Source organism: Dromiciops gliroides, chromosome 4 (genome assembly GCF_019393635.1).
Source record: "Dromiciops gliroides isolate mDroGli1 chromosome 4, mDroGli1.pri, whole genome shotgun sequence".
Taxonomy (NCBI): Eukaryota; Metazoa; Chordata; class Mammalia; order Microbiotheria; family Microbiotheriidae; genus Dromiciops; species Dromiciops gliroides.
Window position 1 is genome coordinate 465,893,018 of NC_057864.1, and position 26,960 is coordinate 465,919,977.

At 51.5% G+C, this 26,960-nt stretch overlaps 2 protein-coding genes across 4 annotated transcripts in view; both read right to left on the bottom strand.

The window, feature by feature from the left end:
• Positions 1–2,338, bottom strand: part of MYO1C (myosin IC) — a 46,131-nt gene extending 43,793 nt beyond the window's left edge. Inside the window, 1 exon segment of the mRNA XM_044004609.1 lies at positions 2,228–2,338. Within this exon segment, the coding sequence (XP_043860544.1) occupies positions 2,228–2,302 (75 nt within the window). The 5' untranslated portion in view covers positions 2,303–2,338.
• A 3,012-nt stretch (positions 2,339–5,350) lies between these two features.
• Positions 5,351–25,233, bottom strand: INPP5K (inositol polyphosphate-5-phosphatase K). Of its 3 annotated transcripts, none has more exons than XM_044005599.1 (13): positions 25,147–25,233; positions 24,925–24,988; positions 21,473–21,580; positions 20,684–20,792; positions 17,384–17,500; positions 16,915–17,090; positions 16,222–16,333; positions 15,250–15,359; positions 8,932–9,118; positions 7,792–7,929; positions 7,400–7,483; positions 7,000–7,104; positions 5,351–6,751 (listed from the first exon to the last, which is right to left on the bottom strand). In XM_044005599.1, exons 2-13 carry the CDS (start codon positions 24,966–24,968, stop codon positions 6,686–6,688), a joined length of 1,356 nt encoding a protein of 451 aa, XP_043861534.1. In that variant the 5' UTR covers positions 24,969–24,988; positions 25,147–25,233; the 3' UTR covers positions 5,351–6,685. The 3 variants fall into 3 exon arrangements, with proteins under 3 accessions (XP_043861534.1, XP_043861535.1, XP_043861536.1); XM_044005600.1 differs by having other exon boundaries at positions 25,085–25,174; XM_044005601.1 differs by lacking the exons at positions 24,925–24,988; positions 25,147–25,233 and having other exon boundaries at positions 20,684–20,785.
• Positions 25,234–26,960: the final 1,727 nt, after the last annotated feature.

A 26,960-nucleotide genomic window follows, 5' to 3' on the forward strand; every position in this document is an offset into this window, starting at 1 on the left:
GCTATCCTATAGTTCCCTGATTCAACGACTGGAGTGGGGGCATGACTTGAAGAGAAGAGCTGTAGCAGGAAGGAAGGGGTTGTAGGGGAGGTGGGCAGGGAAATAGAGAAGGCATGAAAACGGAGGTAATAGACCTGGGGAGGAGAAAAGGACACAGAAGAATGGGATGACTGGGAGAAACAGGGAGGGGACAGCCGGGGAGCAGGTGGGACGCTGGGAAGCCAGTTTAGCCTAGCAAAGAGGGTAGACTAAGCCAGCAGGTAGGGGCCGGGGAGAGAAAGGGAGGGAAGAGCCAGGGGGCTCACTGGTTTCTCACATACGGCCCCTGACACCTCCCATATCTCGGGCCAGAAAACTAAGTCTACAAAGTGGCACTAAGTCGAACGAGTCGGGTAACACAGAGGAGTCAGCCAAGGCCCGCCTGGCAGCTGGGCAGGCGTGTGGAGGGGCTGGGTCATCAGGTCCCAGCCGGGGGTGGGACGGGCAGCCCGCCACACCCCACCCCCCCACCCCACCCCGTGGCCTGCTCGCCGCACTTTCCCCTACATTGGGCGGCCAAGGAGGCGCTCCCCGCACCCCTGGCAGCCCCGGCCCTCCCGGGTAGCCCGCTCCCGCCCTGCCTATCCTGCCCCAGCCATTGCTGCCCCAGCCCGCGTGGCTGCTCCCTGGCGCAGCCCCCGAGCCGGAAGCTCCCCACGATCACCTGCAGCCCCCCCTGGCCCTGGCCCCGGCCCCGGCCAGCCCGTTTCCCCGTGCCCCGTACCCACCCGGCTGTTGCGGCTGACTGGCAGCTCCGGGGCGAGGCTGGGGCTGGGGCCCGCCGCAGTGTCCGAGAGTCAGCGGCCCGGCCACTCCCCCGGCCAGGGCCCGGCGGCGGCGGCGGCGGCGGCGGCGGGGGACAGCAGCTATCCGCCTGGCGTCATCCCGGCCAGCTCTCCGGGATCCGCGGGCTGGCGCGCGCGCGCACACTCACACTCACACTCACACTCACACACATACACACACACACTCACACACACACACACACATGCACACACATACACACACGCGCGCGCCCCACCCCCAGTCCCACCCCTCATCAGGCCCCGCCCCCCCGCTCCTCCCGCCCTTCCCCCCGCGGCCCTGCCCCCTTCCCCCTTCTAGGCTCCATTCCCCAGCTCAGGCTTCAACAGTAAAAATAGGCAGACGGACATCTCCAGACACCCCCGCCCTTCCCCGAACAGGCGCAGGTACCCCGCCTCCCCACGCCCCTGTCGGCTCAGGGGCCCAAAGACGCACAAGCACACGCAGAAAGCCCCGCAGAGCTCCCAGCGCTCCCTTCCCAAGGGAGACAAGGACCTAGTTTCTCTAGGACTTCCACCTCTAACCCCTCTCCCAATCCTGTCCCGTCCCAAGCCGTCCCAGGTAGCCCGGAGCCTGGAGGTCTTCCGGAGAAGACGGGCCTTGGGACCTGAAGCTTGGGCCACTGCTGCGCTTTTCCTCCCTAACGCCACCCTCCTCCCAACATCCCCGCCAAAGGCAGAGGTAAACTCCCTTCTGTACCCAGCAAAGGGAGCAAACAGGTTAGTGCCCCGTTCCCCTCTCCTAAAACACCTCAGAAGGGACCAGCCTGATCGACCCTAGGATTGCCAGAGCTCTTGGACCCAAAGCGAGCGAGACATTTCGATCCAGGTTCTAGGTTTGGAGTGGGAGGAGCTCTTAAAGCTCACCTGGTCTAATCCCCCCCCCCCCGCACCCTACCCCCCAGGTTTGTTAAAGTCCTGGAGAGAGGCAGTGACTTGTCTCAGGTCTCACAGGTAACATAGCAAAACCAGGGTTCAGATCCGCTCCCTCTGAGTCTGAATCCAATGTTCTTTCCCCTGCCCTGCGCGGACAGGGACAAAGGGGCTGCTTTTTTGCAAACCCTTTCCTGATCTGAAGCAGGGCATTGAGCTTCCTCCCTTTCTCCTCTTCCCCTTCCCCCCCCCCCCCCCGCCCCAATCTCCTAGCTTAGTAGAGGATTTCACTTCTGGAAGGGGGCAGCTGCAGAAACCTCTTTCCACCTTTCCCCATCCCAGACCCATCATCAGTCACTTCGTTTGGCATAAACACCCCCTTTCCTGTCTTTCTCCACAAGGGCAGTGAGCCCCTTGGCAGCCCTCTAAGGAAATTCCCGTCCTCATCCTCTGAGCCTAAGCATGTGCTGGCTAATGTCACCCCCATTCTTGCTTCCTCCCCACTGACTTACAGTTTTGCAGGTGCCATGGGGATAGACCACTCGAATGATCTCCCCAGTAGGGATGAGTTCCACTTGCAGCGCCATCTCAGCCCAGCGACGGCTCAGGCCTCCTAGCAGAGAGCCAGGGCCCGTGCCCACTGCCTCCAGCCGCTCCTGTAGCTAGGAATTTATGGCCTCAGTCAGGGCTTGCCACTTGGGCTAGGTTCAACTCTGTCCCCAGGGGAGGTGGCCAAGTCCTGCTCCTCAGGACGCAGCCGGACAGTGGCCCCAGGGCTGGGGCTGAAAGCAGGAAAGGGAAGAGCTGATAGGGGCTAAGGAAATGCCTGCTACCCCAGGTAACCAAGGGGAATGATGAGCTCTCCCCCCACACCCCCACTTCACGAGATTCAGTGTTTCCGCTCAAGAGGAGGGTGGGACATCCCTCTCTCTAGCTCCCATGCCACTCCCATGACTTGGGTCTTTCCTACTTACTCCCAGAAGTCAAGGAGCTAAGCTTTCCATTCTTATCTGGGAGGGAAGTGGCAGAACAGGGTGGGACACGTCAAACCACAGGGGCCTCAAAGGGCAAACAGACCGAGTACCCCACTAGCTAGCTGCCTGATGATTTACAAGCAGCTGGGTCTTCTGGCTGAACCTCCATGCTGGGGATGACGAAGGTAGCCTCAAACATATTCTGCTGGGGAAAAAGCACACTGCCAAGGGCCTATAACTGAGCAAGGTGTCTCATCCTCTCTCTCCAGGGGTCCTCATGAACGGTTCTTTGCAGTGCCCTGCTATAAGGCATCAACCCTATCACTCCAGCCTGCCCCTGGGCCATCACCTTCTCCCAAGTCTGCTTTTCCCCCTAACCCTTTTAGGGGAGACCAAAACCTCCGGGATGAGTGGAACGCTGTCTCCCAGCACAAGTACACCTGGAGCTGAATTATAATCCATATCTCCTATCTTCACTCGCCCTTCCCCCTAACTGGAGTGACCTCAATGCCAAGGCTAGAACTACCACTACCACCAGGTGAAAGCTGCTCTGGCAGGAGGCAAGAAGGTTCAGTGAAGGTCTGAAATCTGCTCTTAACCCACTGAGTCCTAGGGCCTCCTGTCTCCCTGCCCCCAACACACACACACACACACACACACACACACACACGCACACGCGCACACGCGCCCCATTCTCTGATGAGCATCCTTTAGTTGTATGCCCCTTCTTCCCGCCCCTCAGGCCCACACCCCAATGTTCCTGTTTTCCCTCTCCCTTTGCATTGTTGTTAAATCACAGCTGACATTTTCCTGGCCGGAGCTGGAGCTGTAAGCCTTTGGGCTCTTTCTGGGAGGAAGTGAGAAGAGGAAGTAGAGGAGGAAATCACCTTTCCCAGATGGAGGGGAGGCGAGTGAGACGGGGCTCCAGCAGCAGACGTCCCTCTCAGCCCCATCCCTCCAAACACCGATCCAGGACCCCCCACTCAACTCCTTTCCTCTCCCCTCCCCCTCTCCCTCCCAGGAAAGGCCAGTGGTTTCCTTCCTGTGGGAAGCACATCCATCCAGGAGCAGGTTCATTCCTAGGGCCCACACAATGGCTCTTATCAGACGAGGGAGCCAGGTCCCAGAAAAGGGAATGGACACGGCGTCTCGGGCACTTCCTGTTTCCACAAAGAAGGCAGGGCTAGGCTCATAGCCGACACATATCCTGATTGAGGCGGGGGAGATGTCATCCCCCTCCTGCTCTCCCCTATCTCATTTAGGGCAAGCCTCACCCCTGCCATCTCACAGAGGAATCCTGCTAACAGAAGGGATGTCGGTGTGCAGATACTTGTTCTGGGGACAGAAGCGGGTGAGGTCAAAGGGGGAGAAAATGAGACAAATTGAAAGAAAATCCAAATTGGGAAATCTAAAACTGGAAGGAATCAGCCAACCGTCAAGGCGGCAGCCTGCTTTTGAGTCCTGATTCTTCCAGAAACTAGGCAGGGGACTCTGGGCAAGTCACTTTTCTAGACATTTCACTCTCTGCAGGATCCAGCCTGGACAGTTTATGAAATGAGATGAATCCAAAGTAAAAGAGAGGCAGAGGTGTGGTGGTGGAAAGAATACAGGATTTGGCTACACATCTCAGTGGCCAAATTCCCATTCTGCTGGTCAGTTAGCTTCCCTCAGGCCTCAGTTTCCTGAGGTGTAAAGGAGGCTGGAGTAGCTCAATAAGGTTCCTTGTAACTCTAAAGCTACAGCCCCACAAATAACGAGGGACCAGAGAAAGTAAGAGTTCAGGTCACAGGGAAGTAGATTTAAGGAGAATGTGTGCAAAGTGTTTTGTAAGACCTTAAAGAGCTACACAAATGACAATTATTAGACCAAGAGGCCTGGACCCTTTCCCAAAACCCGTCTTTCCCCTTTGGGCCAACACACCATTTTTACTGCCTCTTGTCCCCAGCCACAATGGAGGGTGAAATTAAAAAAAAAATTTTTTGAGTTAAGATCTAGGAGAGAGGTAATTTCAAGGATGAGGTGGAGGATGACACGGGGAGATGGGGACAACAGACCAAGCATAAAGAGGGGACAGACAAGAATATAGGAGGGACCTATATGAGGGAACATGGAGGAAAGTTGTCGGGGGAAGGTGGAATCATTCAGCTTGTTTCAGCTAAAGGCTGGATTAAGATAGTAGGAAATGGGGGGCGGCTAGGTGGCCCAGTGGATAAAGCACCAGCCTTGGATTCAGGAGTACCTGAGTTCAAATCCGGCCTCAGACACTTGACTTACTATCTGTGTGACCCTGGGCAAGTTACTTAACCCCCATTGCCCAGCAAAAAAAAAAAAAATAGTAGGAAATGGGATGGGAAGCAAAAATGAAGGTGAGAAGCCGGGGTGTCTCTGGACCCCAAGTATTTTCCAAACTAGAAATTCTAGAGTCACAGCCCTACCATTTGGAAGCTGACAAACTTCAGTCTCCACAAGGTGGGATCCTTGGGACCAACTGACACAGAAAATTGGTCCACCCCCAATCCCCCCGCTCAGGCTATCCAGGTATGGCACCACCAGGAATGGGGAGGGGCCTGGATCCCCAGGGTAAGAGAGACTCCCATGCATCTTCTCCCCCTAATACTGGGGCACCTGCTCCCAAGCAACATGGACAAGAACACACAAGGCCACTCTAAAAGCCACATCTCTATTCTCAAATATAACAGACACAGATGCACAGACTTGAGTTGCTGGGCTGGGAGGCAGGGCAGGGACAGCAGAAGAAAGGGGAGTTGTTGACATTCGAGGCTTCCAAAGGGGAAATGTCAAGTAGCCACTGGGCTGGAGCTCCCCTCGGTGAGCTTCAGAGAGAAAGGGGCTCTGTGGGCCTTGGGGAAGGAGGGAGGAAAGAACCGCAGTGATGTCACAGTGCGGGCTCCCTGAGACGGTCTTTCCTGGGAGACTAAGGCAGAGCTGTCACTGACCCCAGTGTGTGGGGGTGGAGTTGAGGGACTCCCAAATTTCATGACAGTACCTAGAGAGGAATGTTTTTTTAAGTTCCCCAGACACCCTTCACTCTCAGCCGGCCCAAGCAATGCAGAGGGGTCCCAAAGCCATTTCCAGTGTGCTACAATCTTGGAGTACAGTGCTGCTATGCAAATTGGCTTCTAAGACCTAATTGTTGGGGTGAGGTGCTATCCCAGAAAAACTGAAAGGGGAAGATGGTGGGGTCCAGGGCAACAACTCGTAGAGCTGCTCCCTGTCGGACACCACCAGGAGGGAAGGCTGGAGCCACAGCTGTCTCCGAGCCAAGGGCAGGAAGCAGCAAAACTGACTGAACTCCCCCCACCCCCTGGCCTCAGGTTGCACCGAAATGCCAAGGGGCTCCTGATCCAGGACCCTCGGGAGAAGATACTTAGCAATCTGCTACTATACCAAAGCTATAGACCTAATTCTCCGTGCTGAAGGAAGGGTGCATTAGGACATGCCCATCACCATGCCACCCCTGCCCTGCCCCTGGAGGAGAAATATGCTGCCAAGATTCTAAGATTCCAAGATTCCTCCTAAAACTTGGAGGGTGGCTGCCAACTGTTTAGAGGATCCTGTACAAATTATCTCCCCATCCCTGCCAGCCAGAGCCCTGGAGATGGAGTCACAGGAATGTGGGGCAGGTGCCAGCTGGGGCATGTGGCTGGCAGCCCCACTCCGGGCATTCTGAAGGCGATCGGCCCTACCTGGGTTATGGGGCAGGGTGGGGCAGGAGGGTGGGGGAGGAGGCCTGAGGAGGAAGAAGGGGAGCTTATAAGAATCCCCCATCACTTGGCTGACCGTCTTTGAGTAGCCACTTCATGGGGACCAGCTGGCCTCCCCCATGTCCTGGTAACTGAATCCCAACCACAGTCCTGAATGGGGAACCAGGAGATGATTGGGGGGGGTGGGCTGCCCCTATCTTGAGAGAGCTGGACACACAAGCAGCGGCCATTGCAGGGAGCTGTGACCGCCTATTCAGGCATGCATCCTGGCTCAATACATCAGGGGATCTCCTTTCCTTTCTCTCCAGTCTTCTGGGGTCAGGACATTTCTGGAGATCTAAAAGGAGAGAAGAGGTGGTGAAAAAGTGCTTGGTGGGAAGGGGTGGGGGCACAGGTATTTCTATCGCCCCCCCCCCAATCTCCTCACTGTAACTTGCTTCCTCTCCAAGGCTCCCAGAAGGGAATCCCACGACTGCAGACAATACCACGGGTTGCTACCTCTCATGGTAGACCCCAACACCACCCCCAAGCTGCTTTGCCCACTCCCCAAGCTGGCCACCTCCCATGAACAGGAAGAGCTCTTACCTGGAAGGGTTCACTCAGCCCCACTATACCCTGGAGATTGTTACTATAGTAACTGAGAAGAAACTCTCCCCCTTCCTCTGGGAAACCGCTAGCATTGATGTAAACCTGAAAGAAGGGAGGGGGTGGGGAGTGCAGAGCATCAGCTGGGGGCCTGGACACTCACCCATTTGCCAGCCCAGCTGCCCAGTCTTCCCTTTCAAGCAGTCTCTGGTTCTCAGCTAACAGAATCAGGCATCCAGCCACTCTGTGCCTTAGTTTCCCTCTGCTCACTAACTCCTGCCAACCACGCATCTTTCACACCCATATCAGGTACATGGGAAGGAGGTCAGCCCTGCATTGGGGCAGGGTTCTGGGGAGCGTGAGCCACCCACGGGCTAAGGGCTGACCCCTGAGCAGGTACCTGGTGAAGCCCTTCATTCGAGGAGACCATGTTGTCCTTGACCCAGGCATAGGTCACATAGTCCTTCAAGTGGCGTATCACAACCTGGAAGTCAAGACATGGCAAGAACAGGGGTCAGTCAAGGTCCCGGGAGCTACAAGTGAGACCCATGGCAAGGCCAAAGGGCCCACGGCCTCACACGCATGATGAGCCTTGGCCATGCTGGAGACTCTGCAGGAAGAAGCCTCCAGAGATACTCAAGGGAGAAAGGGGCTGCACAGGGTACGAGTGATGGATCTCCCTAGGTCTGTCACCGTCAGAAAGTCCAGCACACTCCAGGGTCCTGAGTCTAAGTGACAGAGCCCCGCCTTGGCCAACCTACGCCTGTTGCCCCCCAAACCCAGGCTTGTTACCTTGTGGAGGCCAATCCAGTCCCAGGCGCTGCTGATGAAGTCAGGGCTCCGGTTGTAGCTAACCACCAGATCATAAGGTGTGATCCACTGCCCCTCAGGAATCAAGGTGATTGGCGGGCTTAGCAGTAGGGACTTCAGCTGGACATGACAGGAGCGAAGCTCTGATCACTAAGCATCCTCCTAACCTGGGGGATAGGGGTGAACTCTTCCTGACAAGGTTCTCCCCCCCTCCTCGGGTCATGGAGCAGCACAGGGGCATCAATGGTGGGGCTGTCACAGGTATCCACAGCTGCTCCAGGACCTGCCCTTATGGGAAGGCCTCTTGCCCTGAGACCCTGAGAAAGGGTCAGAGTCTGGCTGGCCATGAAGATGAGAACACCCCGTCTGACCAGGCCCAGGTCACCCCTCAAGGGAGGACCAGGGAGTGATTGTTAGCTCTCTCACTGGGAAAAATGCCCCTTCATAGGAGGGAAGCTAGTCACTGATGGAGCCTGGGGGATGGAAAGAGGCAGCAGGCCTCTAAGGAAACAGAGGGGCCACTGGGTAGGGAAGAAGCTCCAGGGGCCCAAGAGGACCTGGGGGGAGATACTGCCCTGAGGCCGGAAGATGTGGCCTCAGATCAACCTTCTACACAGGTTCCAAGCGTTCCCAAACTCAAAGGAGAAATTGCAAGGTCAGAGACTATGGCCTCAATTGCTTCTACACTTCCAGAGAAGGGCTTTATTTTGGTGGCAAGGGCAAGAGGCCTGGCTTTGAGCAGAGACTAAAATAATTAAGACTATTCTATTGGGAAAGGCAAAGAGAACATGACTGACCCGTGAGAAATCAAGAACAATCTAAGCAATGTCATTAGAATGAGGGAGGCTCCTACTGAAACCTAAGCAGGTAAGTTTAGGCCCAATGGGAAGAAGTCCTCTTTCACAGAGCAGCCAACAGGCCAGGAATGCCTAACCCTGAGACTGACAGAGCCAGAAATGGCCCGAGGGATGATGGGGAAAACTGGATCTGTAAGGACGACAGGGAAGACAATGGCAATCTCTCCTTGCCCATTTCTTTGGGATCTCTAGGAGCAAGCAAAGACTGGCCTTCAAGTTCAACGGGTGAGGCCCAGGGAGGCTGCGCATGAAGGGAGAGGCTCACCTCCAGCTCAAAGGTCGCTGTGACTGGCTTGTGGTCACTGATTTTATATTTCATGTGGCTTTGATAACTCTTCAATATCATAGAGAAGAAGCGCTCACATTCCCCAGAGTCCACAGAGTTATTTAAGAGCTCCCGCTTCAGCCTCCAAAGGATGCGGTCAGTCCAAGCTGGTTTTCGTTTTTTCTCACTGAACTCATAAGGAAGAAGGGGAAGGGAAGGAAGAAGATGGGTGAGGGTGACAGCAGTAAGGGTTAAATGCTAGACCATCCCAAATACATCAAATAGAGTTTGTAATGGCATTAATGACAGGAATCATCAGGCACAAGGGGCCCATGGCAAGGGATGGGGGAGAGACAGCTGAGCTGATGGGATAGGCAGCTACCATCTAATCACATTGAAGCAAGTCGGAAAGTGCAAAGGTCCTTCTCGTTTTCCTACATTGCAAATGAATAGAATCCCATGATTTGAAAGATTCTGACTCAGAAACTATTAGTAAGCAATTCCAAAATCTCCTCCTCTTAAACCAAAGCAGGATCCATTGCCCACAAGAGCCAAGAATAGTCACAGAAAGGAGTCATCAGGGCAGCTAGGTGGCGCAGTGGATAAAGCACCGGCCCTGGATTCAGGAGGACCTGAGTTCAAATGCGGCCACAAACACTTGACACTTACTAGCTGTGTGACCCTGGGCAAGTCACTTAACCCTCATTGCCCTGTCCAAAAGAAAAAGGAAAAAAAAAGAGTCATCCTGCCAGCCCTGATGGGCATACCCATCAAGGACTGACCCAGAGGGATGTGACGGACTGGACTAGTTCCTGCTACTTAGGGTTCTTAATTCTCCTTCTCTCCCTTCCCTGACCCTGTCAGTAGAAGACCCAACCAAAACTTTATAGAGAAAGTAAAGGTCATTCTTTATGAGCTTTCTTCTTCTCTAGCCTACATCTCAAAAGCCCTACATGCAATCTTCCATTCTCTCCCTTTTGCTTTCTCCATAGTTGCTAATGAATTCTTGATTGCCAAATCCCAATTGTCTTTTCTTAATTTTGGTCCTTGTAGACCTCTGGGCAACTTTTGGCTGTTGACCACTCTCTCCTCCTGAATAATCTCTTCTTGTGACACCACTCCCTCTTGAGTCTCCTATCTGACCAACTCTTCCCTGTCCCCTTTGCTAGATCATCATTTACATCCCATCCCTTAATTGTGAATACATCCTGTGTGTTTTGGGCCATCTTCTCTTCTCTCTTTACCCCATCTCTTGGTAACCTCATCCTGGGTTCAATGATCAGATCCACCCAAGATTACTCCCAGATCCCTACAATCAGTCCTAGTCTTTCTCCTGAGCTCTAGTTCCATGTGACCCACTGCTTCTTAGACATTTCCATCTGGATGTCCCATAGGCATTTCAAACTCAACCAAACCAAAACACAACTAACGCATTAACTTCACCCTCTCCCTCCTAAACTCATCACCCTTCATAACCTCTGAGTTCCTGTCAAGGACACCTTTGTCCTTCTTGCAGCTCCAGGATCTGCAAACCTTGAATCTTCATTCTTCCTTATTGTACATATCAATTAGTTGCCAAGTCTTGTTGATTCCATCTCTTGCATCTGTTCCCTTCCCTCTTCTCACACAACCAACACTAATATATAGACTATATAGTTATATACTATATAGCTGTATAGTTTTTTCTTCTGGTTCTGCTCATTTCATTTTGCATCAGTTCATACATGACTCCCCAGGCTTTTCCGAAACCATCTCCATCATTTCTTAGAGAACAATAGCATTTCATCACAATTATAGAGAACATTTCAGTCCTGTCCTGCTTGTTAGGGACCCTCTCAGTTTCCAATTTTCTGTCACCACAAAAATGGTTGCTAAATATATTTTTGTGCATATAGGTCCTTTTCCTCTTTGATATCTTTGGGGTACAGACCTAATAGTGATATTTATAAATCAAAGGTTATGCCAACAGTTAATAGCTTCGGGAGCATAGTTTTAGTTCACAGCTCCATAAACAGTACATTAATGTACCTGTTTTCCCATAGCCCCTCAAGAATTTGTCATTTTCCTTTTTGTCAACTTTGCCAATCTGATTGGTAGGAGGTGGTACCTATGAGTTATTTTACTTTGCATTTCTCTAATTATCAATTAGAGAATTTTTTCACATGGCTATTCATAGCCATAAGTTTTCTTTTTCCCAAAACTGTCATATCCTTTGACCATTTATCAATTGGGGAATGGCTCTTATTCTAATAACTTTGGCTCCGTTGCCTGTGTGTTTGAGAAATGAAGCCTTTATTAGAGAAACTTGCTGCAGAAATTTTTTTTTACCATTTGCCTGCTTTTCTTCTAATTTTGGCTGCATTGATTTTTAGTTTTTACTAAGACTTCTGAAGCACCTTGTATATGTTCATAATGTCTCTCTCAACTGAATGTAGGTTCCTTAAGGGCAAGGATTATTTCATGTTTGTCTTTATCCTTGATCCCTAGCAGAGAATTGACCTAATGGTAAAAAGAGGCACAAAAATCCACTGAAGAAAAAAAAAACCCTTAAAAGCAAAATAGGCCAAATGGAAAAGGAGGTACAAAAGTTCACTGAAAAAAATGATTCCTTAAAAATTAGAATTAAGCAAATAGAAGCTTGGAAGGCAGACTGGGGGAGGTAGTGGTCAGAAGCAAGACAGACTTTTGGGGAGGGAGAGAAGGATAAACAGGAAAATGGAATGGAGGGAAATGTATAGTTAATGAACAAAAGGTAACAAAATAGACTGGAAACCAGAATCCAACAATATGCTGAGTACAAGAGACACACTTGGGACAGAAAGACAGAGAGTTGAAATGAAAGGCTGGAGCAGACATAGACTATCATGCTTCAGCTGAAGTGAAGTGGGCAGGGGTGGCAATTATGATCGTGGACAGAGCAAGAGCAAAAACTGACCCAAGTTCAAGAAATAATCAGGGAAACTTCATTTTGCTAAAAGGTATCATAAACAATAAAGGAATATAAAAAAAAAATTTACAGCAAGTTTCCCTGATAAAGACCTCATTTCTCTCTCTCTCTCACACACACACACACACACACACACACATATGGAACTGAATCAAATTTACAAAAATAAGATCCATCTTCCATTCCGATAAATTGTCAAAGGATATGAACAGGCAGTTTCCAGAAGAAATTAAAGCTATTTATAGTCATATGAAAAAATGCTCTAAATCACTATTGATTAGAGACAGGCAAATTAAAATAACTCTGAGGTACCACCTCACATCTATTAGAAATGATAAATGCTAAAGAGTCTTAGGGGAAATAAGTACATTAATGAACTGTTGGTGAAGTAGTTAATTGGTCCAACAAGTCTGAAGAACAATCTTGAACTAAGCCCAAAAGTCTATAAAACTGTGCATACCTTTGACCCAGCAATACTGCTACTAGATCTGTACTCCAAACAGATCAATACACACACATATTATATGTTATATTTATAACAGCTCTTTTTATGGTGGAAAAGATTAGGAAATTGAGGGGGGATACTTATTAATTGGGGATAGGCTGAACAAGTTGTGGTACGTGACTGTGAAAGAAAAGAGGAAGGGGTGGTTTCCGAAAAGTTTAGTAAGACCTATATGAATTGATGCAAAATGAAATGAGAAGAACTGGAAGATCATTGTACATAATAACAGCAATGTTGTAATGATGATCATCTGTGAAAGACTTGGCTACTCAGATCAATACAATGATCCAAGATGATTACAAAGGGCACATGATGAAGAAATGCTATCCATCTCCAGAGACAGAACTGATGAACTCTGAGTGTAAACTGAAGTTTGTTTTTTTCAATATGGCTTATATGTATAATTGATATCACATTGTTTGTCTTCTCAGTGGGTAGGAGGGAGAGAGGGAAAGAATCTGCTACTCAAAACTGAAAAAAAAGAAGAATGTTAAAAATAAATGATAATTTTTTTTGAGGGGCAATGAGGGTTAAGTGACTTGTCCAGGGTCACATAGCTAATAAGTGTCAAGTGTCTGAGGCTGGATTTGAACTCGGGTCTTCCTGAATCCAGGGCCCGTGCTTTATCCACTGTGCCACCTAGCTGCCCCAATGATAAATATTTGTGAAAAAAGGCTCCTTAGCCTTTCTTTTCCTGCACAAGAAACATCCAGAAGGATTCTGGGCACATAGTAGGCACTCCCTTCCAACCTGGTGACTGGTCTTTTGGAGGGGCCATATAATGAATTCATGTTCGAGTTTCGCTCCAGGAAGAGTTTTGTTTCTGCAGATGTAAATGCTTCTCTTGTCTAAAAATACATTCTGCATGTTTTTTCCCCTTCCAGTTGCTAGAAAATCCCGAAGCCAAATTTATTGCCCAACTCTAACAACTGAATCAATTCTAATGTCTGAAAACATCATCATTTCTCATTTGAGATGGATTCTGCTTAAGAATGTCAGCTGCTTCATGGCTTTGGGAACAGAAAAGGAATGACTCTTAAGTAAACAAAAACAGATTGATCTTTCCAGTCTGCTTGTCATTCCTCTGCTCAGAAAACTACATTGCTTCTCACTGCCTTCCCCATCAAAACCTAACTCATCTATGCCCTAATTCTCCGCAATGGCTCCTGTCCTTCCCTCCTCACTCCAGGCCAGCTGCTCTCCCAATGACACTTGTGGCCAAACCCAAACTTGGGAAGGGGTTCTGACCTGTGATGGCAGCCATATCCTGCTTGCACTGTACTTACTACCCCCACTCTCCCTCCTGCCTTGTTTGTTTAACCAGCAGACTTGGGGCCCAGACTCCTGACAAGCCGGGCAGGAGCTGGTGGCTGTTTGTCCAAAGTGACTTTGTCATTCTTCTCTCTAAACTGGGTTAAGACCCTGCTGATATAGTCCTGATGAAAAGCCCCACAATGACATACCACCACACTAATGGGGGGCTGCACCACAGTACACCAGCACTGCCTGAAGCAAGCACAGTTGTGTTCCTGCCTACACAGCACATGTAATTTCTAGGTGAAAACTGTGAAGAGCCAGAAGGCACTTTAGTGCACTAAAAAACCTGTAACACTTGCATGATTCTTTCACATACATCTTTCATTTGATTTGACCTTCACAAGACTACTATGTATTATCCTCAAGCTCAGAGCACTTAAACGGCTAGTAAAAGCCAATACTCAAATTGAGGATCTCTTCTGACAACAAGTTCAGTGTTCATTCTACTAAATGTGAATGCCTCTGGGTGGAAAAACCAACCTTTTTAGGCCTCTAGAGACTCCTTCATTAAATTCGTGTCCCTCCCTAAGTAAGGGGAACTTCATCTTCTTAGGGAGCTAGTCTCCTTTTGCCTTTTTAGCTTTATAATTTCTCTGCACCCTAGCATGTGGTTTATTTTTGTAAAATTACCACATGATGCTGAAAAATATGTATATTCTTTACTGCTACTTTCAGAGGATGCCATAAGGCTTTCAAATCTAACTTTTTCAAAAGTTTGTTCAGTTCTCTATTTTCCTTTTACACGTATTTTTGTTTGATTTATCAAACTCTGAGAGAAACATTAAAGTCTCCTACAATTAGGACGTTGGTGTCTTTTTGCAACTAGTTAGTTTTCCTTTATGAATTTAGATTCTATGTCATTTTGCACACACATTTAATGACACTTTTTCTCTGTAGTCCCTTTAAGTAGGATGTAGTTTCTCCGTTCATCTTCTCTTGATAATATCAGTTTTTACTTTTGTCTTGTCTGATAGCATGATTGCAACCTTTTTTTTTTTGGATTTGCCTGATACACAGTGTTCTGAACCAGCTTCTCATTCTTAGATTTCTTTTGTAAGCACCTAGAAGGGCGCCAGGCCCACGATGGGTGTTCAACAATGCTCACTGACCTGAGCTTCCACTTCTGGAGAATTCCTTTATCTGTGGTTCCTATAGAGGTTGGCTGGCTGAAGAACTATGCACTTTCCCCTTAGAGAGATTTAACTCACTGTCTAATCAGGGTTCTTGTCATTCCCTCCTCCCTACTCTAGGACATCACTGACTTCTCTCTCTGCTTCCACTTCTCCCTGTGGATAAATCTGGAGCAACTCCTTATGTTCCTGGGACACTGTTGCCTTATGAGATGGGAAGGAAGCAAAGCTCTGGAAAGATGACAACTGTCTCTATTCTTGCTCCCTTGATAAGTTTTTTCTGGGGCTGCTTCCCCCATTCCCATCCCAGATCCCCCAGCCCCCTCCTCTAAACACTTCATTTTCTCCCCACTAGCTCCTCCTTGCCCCACACAGTGCCCCAAGTCTTTCTACAGCTACTTCTGCCTTTGGCTTCTCACCTGGAATCATATTTTTCTGAGTCGATGTCAAATTTATAGGTTGGCTGGAAGAGCAGAGGGCCCTCCTGGAACTGCTGGAGCAGTGAATCTGTCTTCTTAATCATGTTGAGCTACAAAGAAAAGAAGACCCCTCACTACCACACTACCTCACGACCAAGTTGTAAGAATGGAGAAAACTGGGCATTGGTTGAGCACCAAAATTTCAGAATGCTTAAACATGCCTCAGGGAGGAGTCGGGAAGAGGCCTCTATCTCATGTTTTCTTTGTTATCACCTTAAAGATATCATTTGATCCCCTAGGGCCAAGGAAGGGACCAAATTTCCCAAGTGCTCCCACTTCTTCCTTTATTGCCTCTCTGTCTCTACAGGAAGAAAGCTGGGACCCTTTGGAAAATCAATCTACTGCCCCAGATAAAAGCAGCTGAGGGGGCTCTGGATGTCTTCCCAGGGACAAACAGTTGACACATCTTAGAAAGGAAGACCAAGTCATCAGAGCAATTCACCAGAGGAAAGATGCGTACCTGGGAGGCCTTGGGGGTGGCCAAGGGGAAAAGGGAAGTCAGCCCAACAGCTCTGAAAGCAGGTGTTTGGAGTCAGGGGCACACAGGTAGGGAGGTAGCAAGAAAGCGCAGGGGCTGAAGCAGTCTGATGCCGGTACAGTGGCGGTGGTGGGAGAGGAGACGCCTGCCAGGTCCCAGACATCCCACAGCAGACTGAGTCTGGGCAGCGAGGCTCTGCAGCTATGGGTTTTCCTCCAGTTAGGACAATGAATCTGCTAGGCAACTGGAGTGCAAATGGTGGCCAGTCTCTCGGACCTAAGACTGGGCATAGGTTCCCAAGTGCCAGTCATGGGAATGAAGGTGACAGGGACAGAGAATGGCCACTGAGAATGTCTTGGTCTTCCAACACCTTCCGACTGGCCTTCCCCCTGGCTTAAAGCCCACGAAGGGCTTTCCCCCCCATTATTCAGTACCTGATCTTTCTTCCAGAGATCGCTATAGTGCTCATTGTTGATGGACTCCTGGATAAAACACAAGCCGTAATCCTCAATGCGAAAGTTTAGGTCACCGAACCACAGGAGGAGGCTTCAGAGAGAACGCCAGAATGAGCATCATCAAAATGGAGCCCGAACAGGACACCACTAGAGGTGTCGGTCCAAGCCATCTATCACTGACAATGAGCACAGGAGGGGAGGCCTAGAGGTCATTCCTTCCCTGTCACACACAGTGGGTCAGCGGGCAAGGCCCGAATGCAGGCAGGGTGAGGCACCTTCGAGCCAGCAGACCCAAGTGCCCCATGCCCAGAAGCACTTTCAGCCTTTCCCGGTCAGAGGCATGGCGTTAACAGCCTCACTCTACCCTTGGCTCCCACTGCTGAAGAAGAGAGGACCCAGCTGAGGAGGGAGGCTCAGGTTCACCCCTGAGTTAGCCAGCGTTCATGGGGCCCTGGGCAGAGGGAGGGGCTCCTAAGGGATGGAGCCCTACTCTGTACTGGCCAAAGGGGCAGAAAACTCGGGGGGAGGGGAGGAAATGGGGGGGCAGCCAGGGTTTAGGAGTGGGAGGGAGGGAGGGAACGGGATCCCAGGGAAACTGAAGGGTGGCTGTGGTTGGGGGCTAAGCTGAAGGAGAGAATGGGAAGCACAGCTGGCGGCTTCCTTCAGACTCACTCGTGGTCCAGGATGTTGGGAATGTCTTCTTTCTCAAAGTTCTGCATCTCCAGGATTCTGTCGAAATCGCTGAGCCGCTGGTCAATGTTGGACAAGTGCGGGGGCAGGTGGCAGTTGAGGAAGCAGACGGCATAGCCATAGATCCGAAAGCAGACGGCAACTCCCCCTTTGTTCCCCTGTCAGGGAAGAGGGGCAAGAGCGGCTTCCTGCCTGCTCCCCTTTGTTCCCTCCATCCTCTCCCAGAGGGAAGATGGAGGGAAATTCAAGCCACATCCCTCACCCCACAAGAAAGCTCTCCAACCCCTCGTGGGCCAGTCCACTGTCTCCCAGGGAGGGGGCCTCTACAGCACAGGGCTAGGTTCAGGGAAGGAACAGGCAAATCACTTTACCCAGGTTTATCTGCCCTCCCACACAATCTCTCATCCATTTCTCACTCAGTGCTGCAGCCCACACCCCAGGCCAGACTTACCCAATAGCCACAGAGGCCAGTGCGGGTGTAGTTGGTGTAGATGCCAGATATGAAGGGCACATGCTGGCGCTTGACAAAGACCAGTAGGAGGAGTCCCTGCATTCTTATGGAGGTCACCTGGGGGACAGGGGAAGGGTGGGGGCCCCCAATTATTTCAGAGCTAATCGTAGGCTTCTCGCTTCCCTTCGGATCCCTGAGCTTTCTCCCACCCACCAGCTCTGGGGTAAAGACTGTGATGCAGTCTCTAGGTTGGTCTGGCTTGGCCCAACTTTCTACCCTGAGGCCATGACCCAACTCTCTAAGACCTGGGGAGACAGAAGAGTTTAAGAAATCCATTCATGACTGAATACCCTGAGGGCTAATGGAGAACAGTGTTTCTGTTCCAGGTTCCCCCAACCCCAGCTAGAGGACCCTGGGTCAGAGCTGCCAAGCCTCTGGGAGGCTCCCTAAAGCCTTGTTCAGGGCTGCCTCTCCCGTCCCTTACAGCTTAAGTCTAGGCGGCTGAGAACCATGTTCCCTAAGACTCCAGCTGTGGGGGGACTAGGAGAACAGTGTCACGGAAGGGAGGCAGAGAAAGAAACTTCTACCTAGGGCTCCTTAAGTCTGAAAGTGCTTGATGTGTGGGAGGGTGGGAGGTGGCAGCCCAGGAGGCTAGGGGTACGTGACTATGAAAAGCAGAGATGCCTAACACAAAATGGGAAATATTAATGACCTAGGATGTGGAAGGGACACCTAAGGAGTGGAAGGTACGGCTAAAATACACCAATCTGGGGGGGGGGCGGTCCTGAGGGGAGGCAGGTTCCCTGTCCTCTCTCTGCATTAAAGCACAGGCCCCAAACCTACTCTCTAAGTGACCATTTCCGCCTCACTCTACTCTAATCAGGAAGAAATCCCCCGGGGATTCCTGGGGCCTTCCAGGAGGGATGAAATCAGATCCCGGGCTCAGCGAGCCCTAAGGCAGAAGACAAAGCAAAGTGGGGAAAGCCCAAGAATGCATGTGCGGAGGGATCCAAGGGAAGGAGGCTGACGCTACATAAAGCAGCCATGCCAGGAGAGCTTCTGGCACCTGGGGGAGGGATGTGTGACAGACCCAACTCAAGGAGTGAACGGGAGCCAACTTAGCCCTAAACCGCCTGGCAGGTCTGAACCCTGGCTTTGTGCCAATGGCAGCCGCTCCTTCCTGGCTGAGCGCAGACTTGGGTGGGTGTCCTAGGACAAAGGCCTCCTTGCAGGTAGCCAGAGCAGGGCAGGGACAGACATGTTGAGAATGGGTGGGGCCGGAGACATCACAGGGAGATTTTAAGTTTTGGTGGAAAGAAAGAAGCCAAGAGGACCCTGAGAATGAGCGGGTTAGGAGGGGAAGGAAGGAGCTGGGGGGGGGGGGGCGGCACATTCAGGAGCTTTGATCTTCCGGTGGCACGTGCCAACTAATTTCTACTTAGGCTCCAGGTCTTGGAGGCACTTTCCCGCTCTGAGCGAGGTACCCTGAAGGTGGAGTGTTTCCCACCTGACCCACACAGGCCTGATCCCCTATCTCCTTCAGGGCTCAGTGCTCAGAATGCAGTGGGGTGAAGTAATTTCCTTGGTGTTGCCCTTTTACCAAGTTACTGCCAACTGAGGGATGGGAAAGTCAAGCAGCCCCAACATTTTGGGGGCGGGGAGAAAGGGGAGATGGGTGTGGGGAAGAGAGGTGTGAGAAGGCAGGAAGCAGCTCCCCCCTGCGGCCAGTGGGTGGTACAGCGCATTGGCTTCACTGGAAGGGGGGTGGCCTCAGGTGTAATTTGTAGGGAACTGGCATGGAAGGGGGAGGGGGGATGCAGAAAACGATCTGCCAGCATAAACAGCAGGGCCAGGCTTGACATCTGAAACCCCACCGGACTCCCGACCAGCAGGCCAGAGCTCCAGATTATTTTCTGGAGAAATACTTTCTCCTAGGAAGGAGAAGAGAGAGATTCTATTGTGGATTAGCAGAACCCTCGGGTCAGATGAGTAGTGGCCTTAGGGAATCACCAGTAGAATTTCCACTCCCAACCAAAGGTGCTCTGCACTGCTCTGCCTCTCCCAGGGGCCAGCTAAGGCCTAGTCTAGGTCCCCAGCCGGGTTCTGGGATGCTCCATCTAGAACATGAGCTTTATGTACCCTGTGGCACCATGTGCTGGCCTTGGCACAGACTCTCTTCCAGCTGGCAGTGCCACCCCCTGGTGCACCAGCCAGTAGACCTGGGAAGGGCAGTGTCAGAGAAGGAATGGGGGAGGGGGCAGAACAGGACAGAAAACCCAAGTGGGTCAAGGGTATCTGATGCCTCAGCCTAGAACTCTCCCAATCCTAAAACCCAAGGGTCAAAGTGACCTGCAGACTTGGCTGGGTAACCTGGAAGAGCCTCACATGGCAGGCAGAGGACCAGCACCGAGAGGGAAGAAAAGTTGAGACTTTTAAGTAAACAGGAGCTAACAGGAAAAATACAGGCCAGGGAAGGTGAGGAAAGGGACTAAGGGCCCGCCCCACTGGCTCCTTGGAGTCACAAGCCTTGCCCGAAGAAGGGCAGTTCTTTGATGCCTGATGAACCCAGGCAATGATTTCCCCATCTGTTTTCCACCCCCCACACCCAGCTCCCAGAGACACAGAGACCCCTTATCCAAAGAGAGCCGGGGCCTCCTCCGGCCACCACTGAGGACAAAAGCTTCCAGAGGATGCCCAGAGGAAAGGGAAGTGTTTTTCAAGTTGAAGAGACAGAAATAGCTGATGAGCCTGGACAACCCCCCCACCCAGAGAGGGAGGGATTCCACAAGTCCAGCTCACAGGCTTCCCCCCTTGTGCTAGAGGCCAGGGGTGGGGCCGGCTTTGGGCAGTGGACAGAGTACGCAGGCTGCCTGCTTGGGCAGAGGCAGATGGAATGGTCCCTATTCTTGGAGAGATAAAGAGAAGTCTGTGACCTGTACTGCTGGCATGCCATGCAGGCGGCGGCCAACAGGGAGACTGAAAGCCAGAGTTACTCAGGCAACAGAGGAACAGAAGAGCCAGGAGGTGGGAAAGAAGGGCCAGAAGCAACTACTGAGCTGCTGCTCTACCTCAGGGAGCAAAGTGCAGGGAGGCGGGGCGGCCAGCCCAGTTTCCTGGGATCTTCCCTAGGAACAAATGCTTCCGGCTCACTAGCTCAGAGCCAGCAGGAGAGCAGGCAAACCCAAGCCTGATAGGGTTGGGGTGGGGGGGTTCTCAGGTGAAAAGCCAGGGAAGAACATTAACCCCCCAAGGCCATTTCCCTCCCACCCAAAGCCAAACCCTGGAAGACTCAGCAGTTACCTTGATATAACCCAGAGGAGAAAGCATGTCCATGAAGAGCTTGCTCCAGGGATCCTCAAAGGCCAACTCAGAAAGGTAATTGATAATGCCAGACTTTACTTCCTGTAAACTGACCATTGCAGTGGTTACTGTCTTTGCCACTGAGCTGATGCCCTTTCCTTACTAAAACCCAGTAACGGCTAGGAACCCTGCTGCCTCCCACTATCCTTTTCTCCCCTTTGCTGGCCCAGGGAAAGGGACAGGCGGTCAATCCTCAGAAGAAGCTAGAGGCACCTGGCTCCAGATAAAGGATGCCCAGGCCCCAAAGTGAGGCAACCCTGGCCCCGACATGCCACTCTGGGGCTGACATGAGGTCTTCTAGAAGCCACTAATTCTCTGAGCTTTGGATAAAACCCCCAGGGAAGGCGGCTGGGGGGGGGGTGGTGGTCTCAGGGACCTCTCTGTGGCAGCACAGGGATGTAGATGGGAAAGAAGCAAGGACAGCAACCGATCTGGCCTTAGACCCTCACCAGTGGGGTGTGTGGGGCCAAGTCCCTCAGTTTCCCCATCTGTAAAATCAGAATCCTGGTGCCTCCCCAGGACCTATCTCTCAGGGTGGAGGTGAGAAAGGAGTGGGAGGAGGAAGAGAGAGAAGAAGAGGGGGATAAGGGGAAAAGGGAGAGGACAAATGGGACGGCGGGGCTATGGAGGCTCATCCTCCTCTGCTATCTCACCCCAACTCCCAAGTGATCAGTTAGATTTACCTGCTTTCATGATGAATCACACAATTAATCCCCAACAGGAACTTACCCAATGACATACATGTCTGTGCTCAGAGGTTCAGAGTCAAGCAGAAGCAAGTCATCAATGTTGGTTGGGGGTGATGCACACGCCACATTCCAGGTCATGACATGCAACCTGTGGATGAATGCACAATGAGGCTACAGAGAAGGGGAGGTCAGGGAAAAGGAAGAGGCCCTGGCCTCCAATGAACTGTCTCTCTAGGTGAATGAAGTTACTACAAGGATAGAATAAGAAATGGTGGGGGGTGCAGCTAGGTGGTGCAGTAGATAAAGCACCGGCCCTGGATTCAGGAGTACCTGGGTTCAAATCCAGCCTCAGACACTTGACACTTACCAGCTGTATGACCCTAGGGAAGTCACTTAACCCCCAGTGCCCCGCCAAAAAAAAAAAAAAAAGAAATGGGAAGATTTTACATCTGACTGGGAGAAAAATGAGACCTAAGTTGAAGAGATTTTTCCTTCAGCCTTTTCCCCCAGAGCAGGAAAGCCTTATCCAGCGTGCGAGCCATCTCTTTCTGGAGCTCCTCATCTGAGCTGATGTCCTCCATGCAGGTCAGAAGCTGTGCCACTCGCTGCCGGAGGTATGTGGGACCAAGAGAGCTGGTACTGCTCACACTGGCTGAGCGGTCCCGGGAGAATGGCGGGGACTCAGAGTCAGGCAAGGAAGATGGGCTGTCTTCTCTCTCCATAAGCCCAAACAACCACCTGGCCACACAGCAGTCACTGACAGGCCACCACAAAAGCTCCTGATGTGCAAGAAGAACCAAGATCCCCAGGAATGTCCTGAGGATCAGCTTCCACTTGGTGGGGGCAAAGCCTTGGGCTTTCCAGAGATTGCAAACAAGAAATAACAGGCCATTCATTCTCTTAAGAGACTTAACAGCCAATCCTGCTAAGTCTCTGAAAACTCTAAGGAGAAACATGTGACCACTGATTGGTATAGCTGGAATTTTCTCAAAGAGTCGAGTGAAAGCACTTTCGACTCCTCCCCTCCTCTAGGCAAAGTGACCTTGTGATTCCTACCCCATCCCCCACATATCCAAGGGGGACAATGGACTACCCCCTTGATCCTAGGGTATTTGTGGGTTCCCTCCTCTGAGGACATGAGGAGAAGAATGCCACAAAGCTGTCATGGGAGATGGGTCGGAGCTCCATCCTAGGCTAGCTGTGCCTCAGGCAGCCCGGATAAACAAGTCTCCTGAAGGGAATATATATTGGGGCTTCATGGTTTGTAAAAGGTTTTCCTCATAGGGTTGTGGTCATTCACATTTTACAGTGAAAGAAAAATGGAGACGGGGAGGGGTTAAATACCTTGCCCCAGAGTCATCCAGCCAGGAAATGGTACAAGACCAGGGTCAATTTCTGATTCCAAGTCCAACCTAGGGGCCAGAGATCCTTGGAGGGGGAGAGAGGCCCAAAGGGCCCCTGAATTCCCCTGCAAATCCATAAAGCGGCTTCTACAGATTGAATAAATGTATTGCACAAACACACTCTACTTTTTCAAATATCTGTCCACGCTGTTGTGATTAACAAGATAAAAATTCATTAAGAAGTATTACCCTGGGGCAGCTAGGTGGTGCAGTGGATAAGGCACTGGCCCTGGATTCAGGAGGACCGGAGTTCAAATCCAGCCTCAGACACTTGACACTTACTAGCTGTGTTACCCTGGGCAAGTCACTTAACCCTCACTGCCCCACAAAAATAAATTAATTAATTAAAAGAAGTATTACCCGGGGCAGCTAGGTGGCACAGTGGATAAAGCACCGGCCCTGGATTCAGGAGTACCTGAGTTCAAATCTGGCCCCAGACATTTGACACTTACTAGCTGTGTGACCCTGGGCAAGTCACCTAACCCCCATTGCCCCGCAAAAAAAAACCCCAAAAAAACAAAAAAAGAAGTATTACTCACTGGGGGCAGCTAGGTGGCGCAGTGGATAAAGCAGTGGCCCTGGATCCAGGAGGACCTGAGTTCAAGTGTGACCTCAGACACTTGACATTTACTAGCTGTGTGACCCTGGGCAAGTCACTTAACCCTCATTGCCCCCCAATAAATAAATGAATGAATGAATAAACAGACAGATAAATAAATAAGAAGTATTACTCACCAGCCCTGGATTCAGGAGGACCTGAGTTCAAATCTGGCCTTACACACTTGACACTTATTAGCTGTATGACTCTGGGCAAGTCACTTAACCCTCATTGCCCCACCAAAAAAAAAAAAAGAAGTACTACTGGCTTCATGGTAGCTTTTTGTTGTTTTTTGTTTTGTTTTAGGTTTTTTTGCAGGGCAATGAGGGTTAAGTGACTTGGCCAGGGTCACACAGCTAGTAAGTGTCAAGTGTCTGAGGCCAGATTTGAACTCAGGTCTTTCTGAATCCAGGGCTGGTGCTTTATCCACTGCACCACCTAGCTGTCCCCCCATAGTAGCTTTTTGAAATGTACTTTCTCCATAAATGGATGCTGATAGCATCATTACTACCAGGTGGACCTTCATACTGTTAAGAGCAATCATCCCCAGCAGGCTCGAAACAACAGCCCGGTGGAGGCCCTCCAACCGAAGAGGCAGAAGGGCCAGGAGAGTGAGGGGGGCGGGAAGGCCCCTGTTTTCCCGCTGCAGAGTTCTTTTTTTGAGGGAATAAAGGACAAAGCCTGCCGGGTCGCCCCCAAATATCAGCTCTCTTGAATTCTGTATCAGCACTTGTTGACAGCCTTTGGTTCCCTGGGGCATCTTCCTGACCTCCTGCTAGTGCATGAAAAGCAGCTTCCTCCGTGGTCAAGGGATGCTGAGCTCAGGTCCCTGGTTGGAGATCTCCCCCTGGCGTCCACCCCAGGGGCAGCTTTGGGCCCTTTCCCCTTTTTCTCTGCCGGGTCTCTCCCCCAGGGGCTGAGGGGCAAATCCTGGCTTCGTGATTCGCTTTCCCGAGGGATTAGGGGCTGTCTCTGTACCCGGGAGCTTTGGAACCCGGCTCAGCCCGCTCCTCAGCGACGGACCCCGGCGGGGTCAGGGATGCCCAGGCCCCGAGGCGGGGCAACTCCTGCCCCCACGTTCCATTTTGGGGCTGACACGAGGTCTTCTAGAAGCCGCTAATTCTCTGAGCTTTGGATAAAAACCCCAGGGAAGGCGGCCAGGGTGGGTCTCGGGGACCTCCCGGGGGCGGCACAGGGATGTAGGTGGGAAAGAGGGGTGCACGGGGCCGAGTCCCTCAGTTTCCCCATATGTAAAATCGGAATCCTGGTGCCTCCCCAGGACCTACCTCTCAGGGGTAGAGGAGAAAAAGGAGTGGGAGGAGAGAGAGAGATGGGGCGGGGGGGGGGGGGGGGAAGAACACGCTCCCACCCCCCACCGGTGATAGCGAGGGTCAGGACTAATTCGGCCGCTCGCCAATCTTAGAGGGAGTGAGGGGAGGGGGAGGGAAGGCCGCCCCGCCCTGCCCCTCGGCCCCGGCCCCCGCTCCTCACCTGATCCTCTTGAGGTGCCTCATCTTTTTGATGGGCCGTTCCATGGCCTCGGAGGCCTGGGGGTCTATGACAGGGGAGGAAGCGCACGATGAGCCTCGCCGGGCCCGGGCCGGGCCCAGGCCGCGGCCGTTAGTCCCACGCCCCCCTCCCCTCGCCGGACCTGGCCGGCCTGTCAGGCCCGCAGGCTGGCGGTGGGTCCCGGCGGGCGTCTCTCTCACTCGCCTGTTGTTTGTTTCCCTTCCGGCTCGGCTCCCGTAAGAGGCGGGCCTTGGGCGTCCGGAGACTTCTGGGTGGGTGCGGGCGGGGAAGGGGGCGGGGCTTCCAGGAGTGCGCAAAGCCGGGGACCGAGGCGAGACTTGGGGAAAAGGGAGGGGGACTGGGGCGGGGAAGGGGAGGGAGGGGGACGGGGAAAAAGGGGCGGACCTTTCCTTGTCACCTAGATACGACGCAACACAGCCGCCAGCCAGCGTTCTCCCGCACGGGACCCGATTCCCCCGGCTCAGAACGTAAAGCTTTCCCCTCCCTCGAACTACAGTTCCCAGCAGGCTTCGCGAGCCGCGTAACTAAACGTGAGAGGAGGAGCCGGGGGGGGGGGCGCGCGGTGAGAGAGGCCCCAGAATCTCTGTTACTCAGAGCTTCGGCCTGGGGCGCCCCGGCAACCCTGGAAGCTTTACTACCTGGTGGCTTGGGGCACCGGTTGTGTGTGTGTCTGTGTGTGGAGGGGGTTGCTGCCTATTGCCCATAGCAGGTGTACGTGCATTCCCCCTCCCAACCTCATCCCAATACAATGAAAATGCCCCGCCCCCGTGCCAGTCCCCGCTTAGGATGCACGTATTGCACTGGGGTACTGTCCCCCCAAAGTCCACCTTAGCTGACCTCGATCGGCCGCTCCTCTTGTCCACTTGGACCCCTCACCTCTACCGCTCTGCTGTGGTGGATGGGCCTTCTTTGCTGCCAATTAGAAACCTCAGCATCACAGAAACTAAATAATAAATAAATGGAAATAATTCTAGCCTTTGCCTTAATACCCTACCTACCCCCAAATAATTTAAAAATCAGAATTAACCAAATAAATTAAGGGCTGTTTTATGAAAGATTCACAGCAGGGTTCCTTAAAAATAATATTCCTACATATTGAGTGTTTTCACATCATTGATTACTTTGTCAAGGGGGACCAGTAAAGAGACACTCCAAGTTAAAAATCATAAAAGCTGCTACCTGAAGTAGGGTCAGGGTCGAAAATAAACATTTGAATTTATGATGTAAGTCAATGGAAAAATAGGATCATGTTTGAAAAAAAAATCAACACGTACACATTTTATCGGGAAGCTGCTTGTTAGGAGTTAAATATAATAGCTACATGATTCTGAACGTATTTCATTTGCAAAACATTTACAGCAACCTTAGTGTTAGGACACCAACAATCTGGACTCCAGAGAGCTGTGTCTATGATTTTATTATACTTTTTTTCCCCCAATATACCTGTATTGGAAGATCAGGAGACAAAAAGGCACAAACTCACATTAAAGAAACAAGGTCATCTAGTTAATTCTACAAAGTGTTTCTGTAAAAGGAATATCACTTTGAACCAACCAAAACATGTCAGGGGGTCCCAGCAGGGACAGTTAAGAACCCAGGAAGGTGCATGAGTGGTAGAGATAAAAACTCTCATGGACACCTCCCTTCCATTGAAGTGGCAGAGCCCAGCACCCAGTCCTGGGGTTCTCCCAAGGATGGTCTCGTTGAACTGCAGTGCTGGAAATCTGATAGCAGCAGAACATCTGGAGCCAAAGAGTGCATCCTCGGGTATGACACCACTGCTGCCAAACCTCCAGTGATGATGCTGAGCCCTTCTAAGAGCTAGCAAGGTTGGGTGTAGGACCAGGGACATAGGGAGGCTGGGCAGTGAGAGGTGGGGGCAGGGGTGTCTTAGAGAAGCCAACACCCGATGGCGGTGGTGGCAGCAGCAGCACCATCATCTGGAGGGTGCCCTGGCCTCCCTTCACCAGGGTTTTTGATGCTCAGAACCACAAGAT

Coding starts and splice junctions, on each gene's coding strand:
- INPP5K (XM_044005599.1), bottom strand. CDS start 24,968: ATGGAACGGCCCATCAAAAAGATGAGGCACCTCAAGAGGATCAG. Junction 17,091..17,383: donor CTGGCCTCTGTGGCTATTGG/GTAAGTCTGGCC, acceptor CTTCCCTGACAG/GGGAACAAAGGGGGAGTTGC. Junction 7,930..8,931: donor CAGCGACCTTTGAGCTGGAG/GTGAGCCTCTCC, acceptor TGTCATGTCCAG/CTGAAGTCCCTACTGCTAAG.